Source organism: Anguilla rostrata, chromosome 9 (genome assembly GCF_018555375.3).
Source record: "Anguilla rostrata isolate EN2019 chromosome 9, ASM1855537v3, whole genome shotgun sequence".
NCBI lineage: Eukaryota > Metazoa > Chordata > Actinopteri > Anguilliformes > Anguillidae > Anguilla > Anguilla rostrata.
This window is the reverse complement of record NC_057941.1, coordinates 30866890-30886007: the sequence shown is the minus strand read 5'-3', so window position 1 is coordinate 30886007 and position 19118 is coordinate 30866890. Positions and strand designations below refer to the sequence as shown.

Here is a 19118-nt window from a genome sequence, read left to right as displayed (position 1 = left end):
ACACGTGAAAAATATCGATCTTTTATTTGTGTCGATTTCACACAGTTACTAGCCTGCCAACATGAGCAGCGATTGTCACATCATTTCAGCCATTGTTATTCCAAATTGATGGCACGGTCTAGTACGCTTCACTGAATCAAACACGACAAATGTTAACGAACATACACACTGTCGTCAGTCTCTTTCACAGACCTGGTGGTGATAAATGAATGACTGACATAACTGCAGCAATTCATTGAATTAAATTTTTTAAATAGGCGGGGCTTCAGTGTCCGTCCTCTCACACGGACCCCAAAGGTGTGGACGTCCGGAACCTGATGCCAGCTGTGCCGAAAACCGGGATGGAGGCATTATAGGGCGGGGCAGCAGCAAAGAACCCGCCCACACTGCCAAAAGAAGAAAGGAAGGAAGGAGGATGCCAATCTTTCCGATGGGCAGGCTTGGCTCAGCAAACGTGAGTCGGACAGGACGCGTGCAACATGTAGCGAGGAATCGCAGACAGGAAGCTGAGAAGCGGGGGACGTCAATCTAATGACCCATCCAAAAAACTACAAAATCCCTAAAAGTGTGCCTGTTCTTCGTTTAGTGTCCCCCCTTTACTGGAACCAATGCTGACAAAAACAATGGAAACTAATAAATAACATAAAATCACCCTGCACAAAATAACACTGTACTAAGAAATTTAAACATTTAAAACACTCAAACACATTTCAAAATACAATTTAAGACCTGCCAACCTTAGGAAAATATTTTGAGTACCACAACAGTCAGTGTAACGCTTAGTTCACCTGTTTTCGCACCACTTCGCTTTGCACGCACACACGCACATACAAGCCTTTCTTCATAATTCTAGTTTTGACTGTTGAAGTGATCAGGAAAAATTGTATAATTTGACCTGATCCTAAAATATCACTTGCACTGGGCTATAGTATGATATACTTACTTAAGTCAAAGGTTTGAGTACACCTGCTTAAAACAATTTTTTTTCATGATTAATATTTCATTATATGATATGTGTGCTTATACAAACTGATAACCATAAGTGAATTGCATTCAATTATTTAATAAAAATGGAAATAATTTATTTTGTATATTGTAACATGTTTTCATTTTCAAGTATTTACAAAAACTTATTTTGTGATGCAAAACACTGTCAATTATGAATAAAACCAAGTTTCTCTTCATGATTTCCATTTTTATTTAATAATTAAATAATTTAATCAGCTTATATAGGCACACATCATATAGGCCTAATGAAAAAAAAGTATTCAAAAATTATCTAGGAATGTAGGCTTTTGTAACTAGAGGTTTAGCTAAATTATTACCTGAAGCTCCTTGGTGGCTAATGTCAAAATCATAATGCAAAATGCATGGTGCGGCAGTTTTGGGGGGCGGAGGCACAGCCATTGCTCCTGATATTTTGTGAGGAACTTCTGGGGGGCATGGGCTTCTTTTTAGTGGGTCTGCTACTCTCAATTTCAATTTTTCCATTTAAGTTGCTTTATTGGCATGAAATACAAATGTAATTATCGCCAAAGCATTCATATATAATATGTAAAATAATAATATTAAAATAATAATGATAAATGTAACAATATATAACAATAACAGCATTGACAGCAACAGAAGTAAATCAATAAATATGTCCAATGCTTTCTCTCTCTCCTTGTTAGTATCCGCGTCATCTGACGTCATGATTATTTTCTAACTGCAAGGCTGGTCGGGTGACTGGCTGCAATAATAGGAATTATTTGCTACGTCAGCAATCTATAGTCAAACACCTTCGCAATGGTCACTTTGCTCCACTTTGCGCGATTCAAAGTTTGAACAGGGAGTCTCCGTTTGAGTTACTGCAGCTAAATTACTCAATCAGTTATTCACACGTCTCGTAACGAGGCTAAATCGTATGTGAGCTACTACTACGGCCAACTGTATACACAAATTTATCCCATTAGGATATACCCCTTGAAATGCATCATCTCGTAAAGTTACCGAACATGTTTTAACGTTTTATATGTTAACATTACGGTCACATTTTTGTGCTTGATTAGTACTCCCCACTTCCCATTTTACCTTAGCAATGCAATGAAGTACCGCTGTGTATCAGTGGATGTTGAGTGGGTCGGGGAGGGGTTACAGAACCACAAGCACAAATTCGTAGCATCTGGTTCAATCCGAGGGATGTAGTTTAAATACCGAATAAATCTACGGTATCGCTTTGTATTAATTGATTGTTTTCCGTAATTAAATTACACGAATCATTTTTTTTTTCGTAGTTTCAGCTGGAATTTTTTTGACCAAGAATTGCGTGGTTGGTACGCAAAATGCGTGCAGGTTGGCAGGTCTGCAATTTTGTAATAAAATTAAAAGTAGGCTAAACAATAATAAAAATAGTTAAAATGCCAGAAAAATCCATTTAAAAAATAAAACCGGAAAAAATAATAAAAAGGTCCCTTGATCTTCGAAAATAGTGCAGATTTACCTCAGATTCAGAGGGCAGCAGGGTTACACAAACACACACCTTCCCCAAGGGCCCTTTCTTAAAAACAAAATAATGTACAGCAACATCTATTGACCTCTTCCCATGGGCCAGTCAGGGCCTCCTATTTTACCCTATAAATGCTGGTGTGGTGATCTGAGGGCCAGGGAAGCCGAATTGTAAACCTGTGGCAGGACAGGTGTACGAAGGTCCGAGCAGTGCATTCAACATCAGCTAATTACTACGTCAAAAACAGAAGCAGCGTTCCAGCACTGACCTGAAATTTACATTCACCTCGCACTTGCCACTATACAATCTTCAGCAGGTCAGTCAGGCTAACATGCCTGTCAGTCATCAGAGACTTACTCTTATAATGCCACGATTTTCTGTACTGTCCTTCGGATTGGTGGAGCAGCGCACGTTTACGGTTGGTGGAGGCCGAGGTGTGCATCCGTGATTTGAGGAGACGGTGGGCATGTGGAGACAGAGGCTTTTTTGTATAATTGCCGGGGAAATTGCTGCACGATTGACCTTTCCAGACGTTACAATGTTCATATTTTTAAAAAACGAATACTTCTCTCCCTTTATTTTGCAGGTCTTGAGGAATGCACTTTGACGATGGGAAGTTAATTATTTAAAAGGTAACCATGCCTGTCCCTAACTCTAGTGTCTTCTTGCCACGTTCTTCAGACTTTTGTGGAGACGATGGAGTGTGTTTGTGATTGGTGGAGAAAGTGTGGCGAATGCTTGCTTGGCCAATGGGGTGACCCTCTGTGGAAGAGGGGCGGGTTCTCCTACACAAGCAGCCTGAGGGCGAAAGAGAGGGCGGCCCCCACAGAGAGACCCAGGGCGAGGAAGGACGTCATCAACGTTCCGGCCGTCTCTGCATCTTTAGGAGCCACCAGCCTGAGAGAGAGAGAGAGAGAGCAAAGGAAAGAGGGAGGGGAACGTAAGGGGGGGGTATGAGTAGTCAGCCGGGATGAACGTCATCAAGAACCTCTACAATTACTCCAGTGGCCTGATGCACCTGCTTTAAACTCTGTCCATCCGATACCCCCCTGGGCTAAACACAGGATCGTTACGTAACCGGTACTGCGACTCCTCCCTCTCATCACGTTCCCGTTCAGCGTCACCCCACAGAGAACGAGCTCCTCCAGCTCTACCCCACGCTGATCTCCTCCATTCCCTCCCAGATAGGACTCATTAGCTTGCTTTCAAGCAGATTCCTTGTATAAATCGTGCAGTTTCTTTTCTTTTCTTTATTGCTAACTTGCCCGGAAGGGGCCTTCGTTTGCATGGTTCAATTCAGCCTATTCATGAACTTTTTAACCCATTAGTGCCGGAAACTACATCGTTCACGGGCGTAAAAGCAAATTGAATCGGCGTTCCGGTGTGTTCCGGTGTGTGCGCCTGTGCGAGGCGTTTGTGCGTGTGCGTGCGTATGCATGTAGAGCGTGCGTGCGCGCATGTGTGTGTGTGTAGAGCGTGTGTGCGCGCATGTGTGTGTGTGTAGAGCGTGTGTGTGTGTGTACAGCGTGTGCGTGTGTGTGTAGAGCGTGCGTGTGTGTGTGTGTGTGTGTGTGTGTGTGTGTGTGTGTGTAGAGCGTGTGGCGGGACTCACTGCGGGGCGTAGGTCATGGACAGGCACACGCAGTACCCGCTGGTGCCAGCGAACAGCAGCATGATGACAGAGAAGACGGCGTCGTGGGGGAACAGCGCCGGCAGGTAGTAGTGGTTCCTGATGTTGCACAGCATGAGCAGGGGGATGAAAATCACGCGCGAGACCACCAGCGCCGGGAACAGGCGGCTCTCCTTCCGGGGCTGTGCGCCGACAGGGAGGGAGGGAGAGAGCAAGAGGGAGGGAGGGAGAGGGAAGGAGGGAGGAGAGAGAGTGGGACAGCGAACGAGAAGGTCAGAGTGGAACAGTTTTGGGGATCCCATCTCTATCTGTAACCTCTCTGTCAACCGCTGTCCCTGTCTGAAAACCAGTGAACATTTCTGCAGTGAAAAGTCAGTGAAACGCCATCCAGGCGTTCAGGTGAAAGCTTGGCTATATTTGGTTGAAAAGTGAAAGTTTTCTAGCCGACTAGTATGTAGCCAGGCTATATCCTGGTAAAAAAATTATGCATATTTGGTTAACCCAGTCCATTTATATGAAAATATCTCTCAACCACCCCTCTGGACATCATTCAGGCTTTGGCTCACAGGAAAGTTAAAAAATATGCGCAAACGATGAACTGTCTGCTCAGTTTTAGTTTGACGGTAAAATGGCGGGACGCCCACTCACCCACTGCACCACCGTGGTGATGGTTCTGCCGAGCCAGTCCATGATGTTGAAGAAGAGAAAGCAGCACACAGGGATGAAGTAGACCTCTGAAAACGGAGCGGAGGAGGGGCAGCGAGAGAGAGAGGAAGGAGGGAAGAGATGGAGGCATGGAGAGAGAGAGAGAGAGAGAGTCAGTACCTTTTTGCTGTCTCTCTCTGACAGAGCGGCAGAGGTGCCGGCACATCCAAACACGTCACCCAGGCCCTCCAGAGCTCCCAACGGCTGATATAAGAGCCTGGGCTCAGCTGGCCTCTTCATTACGCTTTTTCTCTGCACTGAGTGCGCCACGGGCAGTTAGCGTTAGCGTGAGCTGCTGAGACCACATGCTGTGTGACAAGGCTGACTAGCTGTTCTTCAGACTGACTTATTGAACTACACCATTAATTTAAAAATGTACAATTCATCCAAGAAAAAATCATAAAAAATTATATGGGGGGGGGGGGGTGGTGAACACAATGAAGTTCTAGAGCTTATTTCCATTTTGTGGTTCCTCGTTTTAAGATTATGTAGGAAGCAAATTTACAAATGCTAGAAAGAAGGGTCTTTTTATTTTAATGGGGTGTTTAACAAGACACCCAGAAGTGTGTGTGTCTTACAGACGCGGGCACGTACCCCAATTTGTTCCTTCGTACAGGGTGTTCACTTCCACTGTGATGGCGGGGAACACGGACAGTGTGACTATGAAGACGAAGGTCACGCAGAACGCCATCACCCAAATCTGAGAGGGAGAGAGGAGGGGAGAGGTTACACCGAAAGTGTGGCAGGAAATGACATCACGCCATGGGACTAAGAACACAAACGGCTGACGGGGGGGGAACATTTAATGAGAAGCGGAACTCTCCACTCAAAACATTTCATGGGACTGGCAATGTGTCAACTCAATACTGCAGTTCCTCAGCTTGCGTGCATTAACAAATAATTCTAATGAGACTCTGCACATATAGAAACCCATCGGAAACCTGACTTATTTCCTCAACACGACCCGTTGAGGAATTGAGCCAGGGCCACTCGTGATCCAGGAGAGCACCGCTCTCTGGACTCCCTGGACAGACCGTGGGCGGGCCAAAGTGAGGACGGCACGCAGATTTCGGGCGGCGAGGGGGGACGCCGTACCTTCTTGAAGACCTCCTTGACGGACAGCTTGTCCTGTGCGTCGGCCAACTCCAGCGTGATGATGGCCTGCCCGGCCTCGTCCGCCTTGTGGCCGTTGTGCGCCAGCAACCCGTTGCTGTTGGGCACGGAGCCGTTGGCGTGTCCGTTCAGCTTAGTGTTCCCTGGATCCACCGTTTCCTCTGGTGGAGAGGAGAAACAGGTCAGCCATCTACAGTACAGCCGTAGCCTAGCAACGCAGGCGCCGGATCAGGTTCATCAAGCAAGGCGACTTACTATAGATTTTTCACATATTTCTACATGGCCAATAAGGGACCTCTGCTTAAACACCATTACAGTAACGTGTGACCTGTCACGAGAGCCCCGCCCCACCCCCGACCCTCCACCAATCGCACTGTGGATGAGTGGGAGAGTGAAGGTGTGCGACTCCCACAGGATTCCCACCCAGTCTGGCTTCTCTCTCTCTCTCACAAAAGATCTGCTGGCGTTTCTGATGCAACACATCTGGATAAAGGGTAGGGTTGCGCTGTATGCCGGTACTAAAAAAAAAAGTATCGCGGTACCAAAATTTAAAAATGATACCATACCAGCGTTTTGCTAAATTTGATACTTTATGAAAACACGCATGGCATTGTTTTCTATTATACTAGAATGATTGGCATCTATTGGAAAGTAAATACTGTGCCTTTAAGAATTGAAAAGAACACTGACGTAGCTGGTGTGTTTCGTGGCCTGTAAGGGTGTGTCTGTGTGCGAAACTTGAGTGAGAGAATGTTGGCTGTTCAGCTCTGTATTCTCAAAAAGGAAGAGACGTTAGCTGGCCTAGATATAATGGCAGCAGTAGATCACGCTAACCATCTTTAACTTGTTGAGGTGCTCAAGGTGATAAGACAATACTTTCCCTACAAAGCCAAAACTGGCAGTATTACTATGGCATCTTCTTGCAAAAAAAAATCTTAAAAGCAAAGCATCAGTCTGACAACCACCCCAATCTCTTCAGGGTCAAATCCCGACAGGTGTGATAACAGACAAGATACATTTATATAGAAGTGCATATAAAGGTTCATTTTCACTAGTGTTATTGTTAGCCAGTATGAGCCATCCAACAGCACCCTACAACCTGAAACGTTTTATCCAAATATCCAGACATAAGGGCTGGTTATGCGCATCGTGAGACAATATGCAAAATGTCACCCATGTAAACTGATTAACAGTTACAGTAGGGCCCAAAACCGGCAGACTGCCTGCTTCCACAGAGCCTCAAACTCACTGCTGCCTTCCAGGAGCTTGTCCTTGGTCTCCACTTCGTAGTTCTTGCCTTTGTTGAAATAGAACCGTGCAAACTCCTGCAACAAGAGCCAACACACCCGTTAGAGGCCATCATGAACACTGTTCCCCCGAGACCCTCCACAGAACAGACAAATTAAGGGCACTTTGCAAATAAATATTAATGCACACAGTTTGTGTGTATTGCAGAATAACAGAAGAATAATAATAGATTATGTATTAAGGCTGGGGGTGGTAATTCAATCTTCAAATATTTCTCTAATGTGCTGGATATTTCAGTTCAATAAAAACTACAACTCTGGAGCTACGTTGGTGCAGCTCAACCTCCAAATCGAAGCTCTCATAAACAGTGTTATTAGTCGCTATTGTTGACAGGGGGGATAAAATGGGGTCTGCTTATCTGGCCAGGCTACATATCCATGAAAGACATAGTGAGGCTAGGGTGGGGGGCTCTGGGTAATGTAGTCCCAGAGCACCGTGGGGCTAAACTCACCAGATGCGGCAGCAGCATGTAGCTCAGCAGCGTGATCAGGGTGCCCACACAGGGGGTGATGAAGTAGCCCAGCGCCGCCGACTCCTTACCGGCTTCACCTGCGCAGGACGAGAGGAAGAGGAGTCAGACACACCCACTTCAACCACACAGTAACACCAGGCTGTCATTTTAGAACAGCTTTACAACATGTTCTCTCATAAACTATAAATGAAGATTAATGTGTGTGTGTGTGTGCATGCATGTGTGTCTGTGTCTGAGTGCGTGTGTGTCAGTGCACGTGTCTGTGTGTGTGTGTGCATGCGTGTGTGTGTCTGTGTGTGTGTCTGTGCGTGCGAGTGTGTGTCTCTGTGTGTGCGTCTGTGCGTGCGTCTGTGCGTGTGTCTGTGTGTGTGTCTGTGCGTGCGAGTGTGTGTCTCTGTGTGTGCGTGCATGTGTCTGTGTGTGCGCGCAGGCGGTACGCACTGTATATGGACAGCAGCATGGCGACAGCAGCGAAGGTGCCGGCCAGGCCCTGGCCGCTCATGAACACGGCGCTGTATTTCTGCGGGAGCATCCCCACCAGCCCAAACAGGCTGCCCTGCAACACAGCCCCAAACGCTGGGGAGAGAGGGGCATCGGTCAGCCTTAAAACACACTGCACTCACAACCACAAAACACACGCTGCTCATAACCTCCAAACACACTAGCATCCCCACCAGCCCAAACAGACTACTCTCATAACCGCCACTGTGGTCATAATCAAACATACCGCCTTCACAAGCATCAAACGCAATCAGCTCAAAATCTTCAGGTGACTTTGCCTGTACTAATGGCTCACACTCAGCTCATAACCAGCAAGCACTCACCTCATGACCAACAAAATTACCACCTACAAACTCCCCAGCTGGCTTAAACCCAGCGTAGATGGATGGATGAACCCACATAGCAACTCAGATAATCACATTATTAATTTACCCGTTTAGCGGATTACCTCCTCCTGAGTGACTTACATAGCTCAGATTTTTCCACAGATTATCCATCTATCCTGCTGGGTATTTAAACTATTCAGAGTGCCAAGCCTGAGGAGTTCCGCTTGGCTTCGTCCTGTATGCTGGCTCAGTTCCCTCAACCGCTAGACTGCATCACTTCACAGTAAACAGCACCATGTTCAGCAATAAAGGCTCAATGGGCCACTGTACCTGAGCCCACAGCTGTTGACGTTCATGAAAACACACAAAGTATTTATCATGGAAATCTGCTTTCTGTTTGAGTCACACCCAAGTCAATATTTAATGAGTTACACCTTTTGGGCAATGCTAATGCTAATTTGCTTATGGAAAACAGGCGTCCCAGTGGCTGGGATTAATCAGTCAAGTCAATAAAATGGCAACAAACAGCCTGAAAGGATTTGAGTAGCAGTCAATATAATATCAATGCTTTAAGCAAACATATACAAGCACACGTCTATGTGCGCAAGTGCGCACGCGTACGAGTACACACAAACACGCATTCGACTTTTCAACAGTAATTCATGCGTCTCAACAGCACTCCAGCTGACAGGCCAGAACTCACAGTTGATGAACCAGATGGTTGCCATGGTGATGGAGAAGAAACGGTCTGTGTCTGCCATGGGGATCTTGACCAGGGCAGCAGTGATGATGAAGAGCAGGAGGATGCAGACGAGACTGCCTGTAATCCGCACCTTCTCCGAGACACTAGCGGGCAGAAGGCCAGATGGACAGACAGGCCACTTATTGCTTGTTTACAGGTCATGGGATTAACCTTGACCCTTAACCCTTTGAAGAGTAGGCTTTTTGGAATGTTTTTTCAGAGTTCTAAGTCAGTTTTCTAGAACTCCATTGCTTTAAAATGCCAGTAGTGATCGTTACATCAGCATTAGATTGTACTGATAAGAACATTCTAATGACATATTTGTGATCTTACACCTTTGCGGGTTAAATCGTGTCATTTCCTTCAACACGTAATGTTTCAATGTAATTAAATGTTTTAATTTTCCTGACATTGCAAAAGCCCTGCTGCCAGAAAAATTTGGCTTAATGTGAGATCCGACAAAGCTCTGCTTCGCTCTGCTAGTGTTCCTCCCCCCAGCTGCCCTCACCGTTGATACAGGAAGGAGTTGAGGAAGGTGAAAAGCAGCAGGGGAACCTGGGACAGCAGGGTCATCCAGTTGTTGAAGTAGTACTCTTTCGGAGCCACGGAAGTGCCGTTAACCCACACGGACGTGTTGAGACGATCCTGGAAGTACTGCAGGAAGAGAAACGCAGGATACTGACTGAAGGGAAGTGGCTTTTCCCATAATACAAAAACCATTTCCTGGTTTCCCCCCCAACTGGTGACTACGTCTGTCTGATCTGGACCCTCGGTGGTGGAATGAGCTTCCCAGTACAGTCAGGACAGCAGAAAGCCTGCCCATCTTCTGAACACTCACCTCTTCAGATTGCACCATGATTTCTATAACCCCTTTAGATACCCTTTCTTTCTTTGGATTTCCTTTTGTGATAATAGTGCAGGTATAGCTATGTAAAATATGCTATCTGTGTTGTGGTACTTCCTTTTTTTACAATACAAATTGTTAGGTTAACATTGGACTTATTGATTCTAGGCAATATCACAGTTTTGAATTCCTGGGGATAACACTGATGTTATCCCACTGCTGTACATGGCTGAGGATTACAGCATCTGCTAAGTGATTGTAATTGTAATGCAGTGTAACAGGGACAATGCATCTCACCCAGAAGAGAGTGCGCATGCGTTTTGCGGGTGTTTTGGGAATGATTTGCACGTCTGAATCACTGCTGAGAACAGTGTTAAGTGCCACAGCCTTTGGGAGAGCACCTCTTCCCAAACAACAGCCTGAGGCGGGGTTGAGCAGTCTAAGGCTAATAGCCCTGCTAAGACTAACAGCCCTGTGCTTAAGTCTAAAGACAAAAGACTACTTTTTCCACTGTCAGCCCACAAAAGGAGCTCTGTGGCTCACAAATTCAAACCAATCCCCAGCCAAACCTATCAGCCTGCTCTGGAGAACAAGTGATACCCAAAGGAACGCTATCCGGTTAACCTGAGGAACAAGTAACAACAAGTAAACTTTAAAATATGACAATTACTGATGCTTATAACGCAGACTTAAAGTCAAAGTTAACGCCTGTAAAAAAAGAACTGTGCAAATGTATTAGCTGTGTAGCTGTGCTGGCAAAGCCATTTCTAAAGCCAACTACTGAATATAAATGGTGCGTCAAATGCTCAGCTAATCCCTTTGTCAAGAGTGTGGCCTTAAATTACATTTCCTATTGGTCCAATCAAGCTGACCTGAATGGGTGTATGCAAAATAGTGTCCCGTTACCATGGTGGCGGTCATAAAGAAGTTCCATGGTAGGAGCGTCCCCAGGCCCAGGATGAAGAATATGATGCCCACCAGCCAGCCTCTGTTAGGGAGAGAGAAGATCGTCAGGCCTGGAGCACCTCAGGCCCAAACCCCGCCACACCCCCACCCCCAGCCCCCTGATCTGGGAACAGCGCAGAGAAGCTGGACTCCCCCCCCCCCGCTACGCTCAGCCACCCGGCCGCCGCCACCGGTCTGGGATCAGCGCACTCACCGATCCACGGGGGCTTCGTCCCGGGCCTTCATTCTTCACTGCTTCTGCTGGTCCTGAGGAGCACACAACACAGGGAGGCCTCAGTTCGGCCCTTCAGACACACGGGCAAATACAAATACTCATTCCCTTATCGGCTCCTTAAGCTTCGCCGAGCCCAGAACGCAAGGACAAATTGGGGTTAAAGTGGCAAATTTCAGGGTTCCCAGCCTTTCTTCAGCGAGCGAGCGAGCACGTTCACCAACCGCGAGCGTGAGAACGCACACGCGTGCACAGAGTTAGAACACAGCTCAGTCGGCTAGCCTCATTCAACCCTACATCCATCTCTCTCTTACTGCAGTGCTGCCTTTCACAGATTACACTCACAGTCCATTTTGTTTTCCCACTGTATCCAGAGCAACACGCATAGCTTACATTCCACAAACCTCGAAATTCAACAGGAGCAGGTCAGGTGAACTATAGTCTGTTCGAGGCCACAATAACAGAGCGCCAGAAGGGAAGGTTTGTTTCTCTGAACCTCCAGGCGTCAGATCTTTAATTACTGAGCCGCTTTGCCATCCAGATGAATAAACGGATGGAAGCTTCGCACGTAGCTGTGGAAAGAGCTGTTCCAGAGCCTCGGTGCCAGCGTGTCCCATCATGCACAGCTATTTTTAAGCCTCAACCTAGCACTCATTTGCAAGTCCCAGCCAAGTTCCCTAACGCACACACTCAAGAGTTCTGAAGTGCTCCCGTTTTAGGAACATTTATTTGCTCCTAAAAATTGAGGGGTGAAACGCAGTCACCGCGACAGACTGATTCCCTCCCTCCCTGTGGGAGGCTACAACCAATCACACGCAGCCCTGCGTGGCTGCTGGCCACGGCTGCCACTTGCTGAGTCTCCATTTCAATACCAGACCGTGGGATCAGTGCACTGTGTACATACTAGCCTATTTTTTATATTCAGCTCAAGGCTATTTTCTAAGCAGACTGTGGTCTGAAAAAGGACAGACAAGATGAGTCTACAGTAAACAAATGATAACAACTGAGAGCATGTGCTATCAGCCATAGTCAACGTTACACTTCTATATTTAAAGACTCTATCGGGTCACATAATCCATATGATCAGCAATCAATCAGAATAATCTGTGAAGGCTGAAGGTCAGTGTCCCCACAAAGCAACAGTGCACTGGAGGCAAATGTATGAGGGAGCTGCCAATACCACAGAGCTTACATAGGAGCTGGAGAGGGTATTGAAAGGCCAGGGGGTGAAACCTAGGAAGTAACAGGAAACTACTGCGAATGCTTGAGGGCAAAAGTATGTGCTGCCCATTGAATTCAATGTAGAAATCCAAGGTGATTTAACAACCAAATAAAAACCTTTTTGGTGATCACAAATTTCATTATGTGCAGCAGCTTCTGAAACAATGGTTATTTTGGTCCAGAAGCCTTGCCAAAATATTACATTTACTTGGCAGACACTTTTATCCAAAGTGATGTACAATATAAGTTATTAAAATATTTACATACCATCTAAAATATTTATTTAAATGCGAATATTTTATTACATTATGCATATTTTTCAATCTGCTTTTCATATGAAACACAACAGTCGTCAATCGAGTTTCAAAATACCACCGAGGACGTTTAATTTTGCCTTTAAAAGTCTGATATTGCTCATTTACTTACAAGGGAGCTCCAACATTTTGTCCTCAGCACACAGCACACGCAGTACAGACTTACTTCCGGGACTTCACAAGCTTAGGTTACCTGAGGGCGTACCTGCCTGTCTAGTTAAATATGCACGTCTATTTCCAATACTGGTCTGATAGGCTGAAATATCTTTCGTTTTCTGACCTATTATATACATTTTTTTAACCACTGTAGCACATTCACAAAAAATTGTACTACAAATTTAAAAATGAGTTGCCATTACTTTTGAAAAACATTAGCATTAGCGATGAATGACACGGAAACTCTGGGCGGATATGAATAACTGCCATTTGTTTGACCGTGTTGGCTGACTCCCATGCCATTACCGGCTGTTTTACGTTGCCAGCTGCCACCATTTCCACAACAAAGTGGACGAGTACAGACTTCAAAGAACTTATGCAAATAAAATGGCATGTTTTTATATCGATCGACAGGATCAAACGTGATTTCAGCAAAACCATGTAAAGTATTCCCATGAGAAATGCCGTCTGGTTTGGCTGAACACTGCTCTGTGAAAAACCTCTTTTTTGCCTCAAGAAGTTATATTTCTATACATTCCCTATACAAACCAATTGATTGTTTTGCCCTTCAGCATGTAATAGAAGCATCAGTTTTAAAATGATAAAATTACATTTTTAAAATGTTCCTTTTTTGAAGGTCTCATGTTAAGAACATGGACTTAAAATTACGATCAACGCTGGCTGTGTCAACAGTTCTGCGTTTCTTTTGCTAAACGCTACCGAACACAAAGAACAACAGCTTAAATACATTTCCAAACCCACAATGCAGCAGTATTTTAGGACGTAAACAGACTGAAGGTGTGCGTCCAGTAACAGCATACCTGTGTACAGCTGGCAGGCACCAGGTAGTGCTCACACAAACTTTGCCAAGCAGAGCTCTTCCCTGTCTGTTCTGAGGAAAGCAGGCAGTTGCTACTCTCTGGCTTCAGTTGCTTGTCTGTGGAAGCAGTTGTTTTGTGTGTGGATGTGAGCGTTGAGGGGGGAGAGAGGGGGGTTGTTATTTGAGGTTGTACAAGCAGGGGGACCGCGGTGCTGCTATGCTTTTGAGGCCGGCAGCCTGGCCCCACAGTAAACAGGCGGGTCTTTGTGCCAGAAAAAAAAAGTAATTTAGTCAGGGGACGGGCCAATTCAGGGGGGATGGCCAATTCTGGGGGGAACGCTCCCCTCCTCCGGAGCACAGCTCATTTTTCTCACCCCCCCCCCCCCCACACACACACACACACACACACACTGCACTTTGACACAGAAACCCAGGTGCAGTGTGTCAACAGCAAACTGCACTTATCAAAGTCAAAGCACAGGGAGACGAGAGGTAGCTTAGTTTAAGGATCTAAACCAGGGGTCCTCAATCTTATCCAGAAAGGGCCAGTATGGGTGCAGGCTTTCATTCCAACCAAGCAGTGACACACCTGATCCTACTAATCAACCACTAGAGTCTTTGCTAAGGACCTTGATTAGTGGAATCGGGTGTGTAACTGCTTGGTTGGAATGAAAGCCTGCACCCACACCGGCCCTTTCTGGATAAGATTGAGGACCCCTGATCTAAACTTTTTCAGTTCCCATGTTGACTAAATGTGACCTGCCATCCAGTTCCTCCAAGTTAATCTGGGTGGACGTACTTATTTAACCAGTAGTCCAAAGCTCTACGCTACATAACACAAGTGCTCCTAAGTTTAAAAATTCAGGAGCGGACCATTGCATCCCAATAAGTAGATGTGCTCTTTTAATTACTTTTCCAGTTGGCACACGATCACTTTCAGGAGCAATTGCTCCTGTAATGGGAGCACTGCAGAGCCCTGCAGGCTTACGGCCAGAAAGCAGCAGGTAACTGAATGGAGAAGTGGGCTAGTTTCCGTCTGACGCACCCGACTTGTGTGCCGGCATCCGGGTGGGGAAAAAAAACCTCTGGGATAATTTGGGCAAAACGAGCAGTCTCTGGCAGTAAGCACAGGGCCAGGAGAGCTGAATGAAGAGAAGGGGGGAAGGAAGGGGGAATAAACACCCCAACCCACTCCATCTGCCCCGAAATCCGTGCTGAGTCACTGCCGACACAGCACTGTGTCCCCCCATCACTCACTGCACAGCTGTGACTAGCTGCCCTTACTGCCAAGGCCTATTAATCACACCCTGTCTGGGCATGTTCTGTCTGGGAAAACACACACACACACACACGCACACACTACCTCAATCACCCCATTGGGTGAACCTAGGCCCAAGGACACACCAGGTCAGGGAAATAATAACAGACAGCTGGCCCAAGTAGTGCAGGTCTGTGTCTGCCTCAGCCCTGTACAGGTCATTTGCATTGTTTAGTACACATCCATACAACCTTTTTTTTGTCAACACAAACATAGCCAGTCAGTCCTGACGGATTGGAATCAGCTTCAGTGGTATGCATAACTGTTTCATCATTATTCATTCATAATCATTGTCAATACTGCATTTAGAAACTTAGCCCCTTCAACTACTGTCACGGAGCTCAGGCACGTTAAAATGATACATAGTTATCAAAACTAACGCTACTCCAGATGTACTTGGGCATATCATTTAAACATTCACAAAAATAAGTAATTTAGACGCGCCTAAACAGGCCTGCACTTAACTATTAAGCTCCTTACCACGAATTCAGTCCATGCAGTAAACTCCCACAAAAGAAACCAGAATGAAAGGCCAGATAAACCGGTAAAAAATTGAATAAGCACGGCAAATGCAAAATACGGATAAAAAAAATTAATTGGAAGCAGTTTTCCTGTTTTTCCTATGTTCACTGCGGTCATTGCGACAATCAGCAACAGGCTGCTTCATACTTTCCGCGTTCAGCTGCTGATTTGTACCGGTCGCCCGGACACGCACGCGGTTCCGGTGAAGCCACACTATGCGCGGCGACGCCCACAATCGGCTGTTTGTGGGCATGTCACCTATTTTTGACAGACAGTTGTGTTCGTTAAATGTTGAGGGGACAGTATAATGTGGGTAACGGCGGATCTCCTTGCACAACCTCTCTTCAAAACAAGCATCCATTTTGTTATCTGGAGCATGCGCAGTCGGCGGACCGTCACGGACATGAATGAATGAATTAGCCTTGGAGGCCCGGTAATCCTAGTTTGCACCGAGAGCGCAAATATGTTGTAGCTAATATTCTAGAAACTCCTCGGACACAAAGCACTACTGAACCCAAATATCGTCGGTTTACTAAAAATAGGCTACATTTTACCATCGCGACAAAGTGCGTCGTCGTTAGCAGTGGTAGCACATCAGCAATACCGACTGACACCCCATGAACGTAATTGATACGGTCGACCTAGTTAACGCGTCCCCCAGTCATTCAAGGTGAACGAACGCCGGACCGCGTCTACAGCACTTCCTGCTTCGATGTCACATCATCCACGATGTTGGCTCACTCGAAGTCATAATTATAGAAGAATCTGCGCACGTCTTGTCAAAACCTCACGTCCGCACTCGGCGTAACCAGCAACGTGCCTGGAAAGATCATACTTTTACTGTAGGGCAGCTCAACGCTGAAACTGTAAGACACTAGGATAACATGCTACATGTATTTCCTACAAAAACGAAAAAAATGTGTGTAGCCCCCATAAAGCCAGTAGCTCACTGCAGAAAGGGAAAAGCACTGCCGCAATTAATGGTGGACGGCTATCACGTTAGCATATAGGTGGATTGAGCTCGCTAACTACTTCGTATTCCTAAAACGACTGGGTTGGTAAATCGCCAAGTTACAACGATCTAGCGAGCGAACCGACGCACTAAATCTACCGTTAAAAAATGTACTGTGACAGCGGGAGCCGCTGAACTGGTTAGACAAAGGGCCTTTATTTTAATCCCCGCAACAGACGGACGTCTAGCTACAGGGAACAAGAGAATCATTGTGGCTGTATTCTCGTACAGACAAGGAAGGACACACAAACTTAACGAGAAAAATGAACTGAATAAACAGAGAAAATGGGAAAAGGCAAGCGGAGTTATAGCTCAAGTGGCTGATCAATGGACGGAAGCCGCTTTAGCCCGTCTAGCTAGCTAGCCGAGATATATTCAAGGTTGGCGCAAGTCGTCATAATTGGCTACCTGGATACGACATCATACTCACCTTCTGGTGGCGAAGGGATCTTTATTAAATTCCCATTTTTTCACACGTCGTCTGAAGAAAGGATAGATAATAAACGTTTGGGGTGTATTCCTGATGGCAGAGTACGACCCAGGTGTTAAATTCACGCACGTGCTTTCGCCAGTCACAACGTGGATGCGTGGTGATGCCCTCCCCCCCTTCCCTTCCCACGCATAATCGCGTCACTGCGGAGGATGGGCCTACGCTGGTAACAATGAATCTTCGCACAAGCAGAAGTTTTTAATCAACGCATCCGCACTGACTGATCGCTTATATGATGCTTCAATTCTCAGAAACACTATTACGGAAGATAATGCTGAAAGCCATAAGAACGTCGCCGCAGGGGCGGTTTTTTCTCAAGGGGATGGAAATAGTCAGTGAAGAGCCGAAGATTCCCAGGGCTCTGAGTATGTCGCGTGTAGGAAATATAATTAGACTAATAGGCTAATAGACCTCTATCATATGCTGTGAACAGGAGAGGAGACGAGGTTGTTTGAGGCCACTTCCCTCGCAAGGCCACCCCCTCCTATTGCATCACATCCTTAGTAACAGTTACGGGAACCCGAGTCCTTTTTTGTACATTTACATTTTTAAAACACTGCATTTGGGCTATTAATGCGGTTTCACATTATTCAAGAGGGTGACACATACAACATGTAAAAAAGTAAAATCACATTTTATTTTAACAATTAGCCTCCTTCGTCAATGTTTGCGGTTAAACAGGAAAATAAAAAAATACAACGCCGGCCATGAAGCCCGTCAGTATCAATAAAACCCATCTAAAGTAAAACTCTTTCCTCAGATAAGTAAAGCAGCCTGTGACAAGTTCACAATAAACATCCGACGGGATCCTCAGTAGTCGAGTTAGAAGATAGCCAACTCAAGTATGAATTTTGTCAAAGAATATAGCACATGCATAGGCTATGCAACTTCCCCTACACAGGTCACAGGGACACAATTCAAGTATAAACATTGAAAAACGCTGAACGGTTTTTTAATAGGCTGTTTTAAATGCTAAACCACTTGCCACGTGCACAACTAGAGTTCACTTTCTTAACAGAGGTCTAATCAATTAGCAGCAGAAAGTTATAATCTGTATAATCCATAACCGAATCTGTTGGCCCTATCACTCTAAAAGTCCACTTCGCCTAGGCTATACAAACAGACAGAATAGGCAAGTCAACCCCATGCGTGTTTTTTCTAGTTCACTAGACCATTATGTTCTATATACACATCATATTGGTGTCATGCAATGATGATAATAAAAATGCCATTTAAAATCGCAATTGTGTCGCAAATGCCATTTAAAATCGCACCTGCAGCTATGGCAGAGGCTCTGCACTATCATTTTTTCCTTGTGCTCCCAAATGGAAAACTTTCGGGGCACACTAATGCATGTAAAGTAGATGTGCGTACGGCGGGCTCACAGGAACCTCAGCTTAATTAATATGTTCCGTATATTGGATAAGGAACACATATCATAGCTATGTACAGTATGCTATCCTACCAGTCTGCTTTACAAGATAAACTGTTGTATTTCGGTTAGCCTGAGTGGTGGCAGATGTTAGGTATACACTGCCCTAAACTGAACTTCCTCCAGGTCTTTCTCGTAAAATTGATATTCTCACTCTGGCTTCTGGTTAAATAAGAGATCAATAAATGTATTTTATATGATTTGAAAACTGTAAGTTATTAGCATACGATAAGAAGAACATCCTACAATATGCCTACGTAGTTTCCTTAAATGCATGTCATTCAAGGTCACATAAACCATTGAGAAAGATAGATCTGGTGTACAATCCTTATTGTCTGCCGTGCGTATGGCAAACGAATTAAGACAAGAGCAGCCCACTAGAAAGCCTATAGTCTATGATTTACACCAGTGTGTCTAGAGTATAAAGCGCTAATGAGAACTACCGACTTACCTCAACGTTTCTACTGCCGACAGAATCTGTACTGTAACAGTAAGCAGAGCGCTAACTAATTTTCGAATACTGGCGG

The 19118-nt window shown here is 45.5% G+C and overlaps 1 protein-coding gene across 5 annotated transcripts in view; it reads right to left on the bottom strand.

The window, feature by feature from the left end:
• Positions 1 to 19118, bottom strand: part of LOC135263557 (equilibrative nucleoside transporter 2-like) — a 21080-nt gene extending 1962 nt beyond the window's left edge. Inside the window, exons 1-14 of one of the 5 annotated variants that reach the window (XM_064351735.1) lie at positions 17100 to 17560; positions 13819 to 13934; positions 11289 to 11341; positions 11036 to 11117; positions 9794 to 9939; positions 9247 to 9389; positions 8158 to 8292; positions 7696 to 7793; positions 7186 to 7261; positions 5919 to 6097; positions 5418 to 5523; positions 4767 to 4852; positions 4101 to 4300; positions 35 to 3385 (exon numbers count right to left, since the gene is read on the bottom strand). In XM_064351735.1, coding sequence (XP_064207805.1) covers positions 3274 to 3385; positions 4101 to 4300; positions 4767 to 4852; positions 5418 to 5523; positions 5919 to 6097; positions 7186 to 7261; positions 7696 to 7793; positions 8158 to 8292; positions 9247 to 9389; positions 9794 to 9939; positions 11036 to 11117; positions 11289 to 11320 — 1395 coding nt within the window. In that variant the 5' untranslated portion in view covers positions 11321 to 11341; positions 13819 to 13934; positions 17100 to 17560 and the 3' untranslated portion in view covers positions 35 to 3273. Of the gene's footprint in view, positions 1 to 34; positions 3386 to 4100; positions 4301 to 4766; positions 4853 to 5417; positions 5524 to 5918; positions 6098 to 7185; positions 7262 to 7695; positions 7794 to 8157; positions 8293 to 9246; positions 9390 to 9793; positions 9940 to 11035; positions 11118 to 11288; positions 11342 to 13818; positions 14143 to 17099; positions 17562 to 19042 lie in introns of those variants that run through there. The other 4 variants (XR_010332491.1, XM_064351738.1, XM_064351736.1 and 1 more) reach the window with 4 other exon arrangements.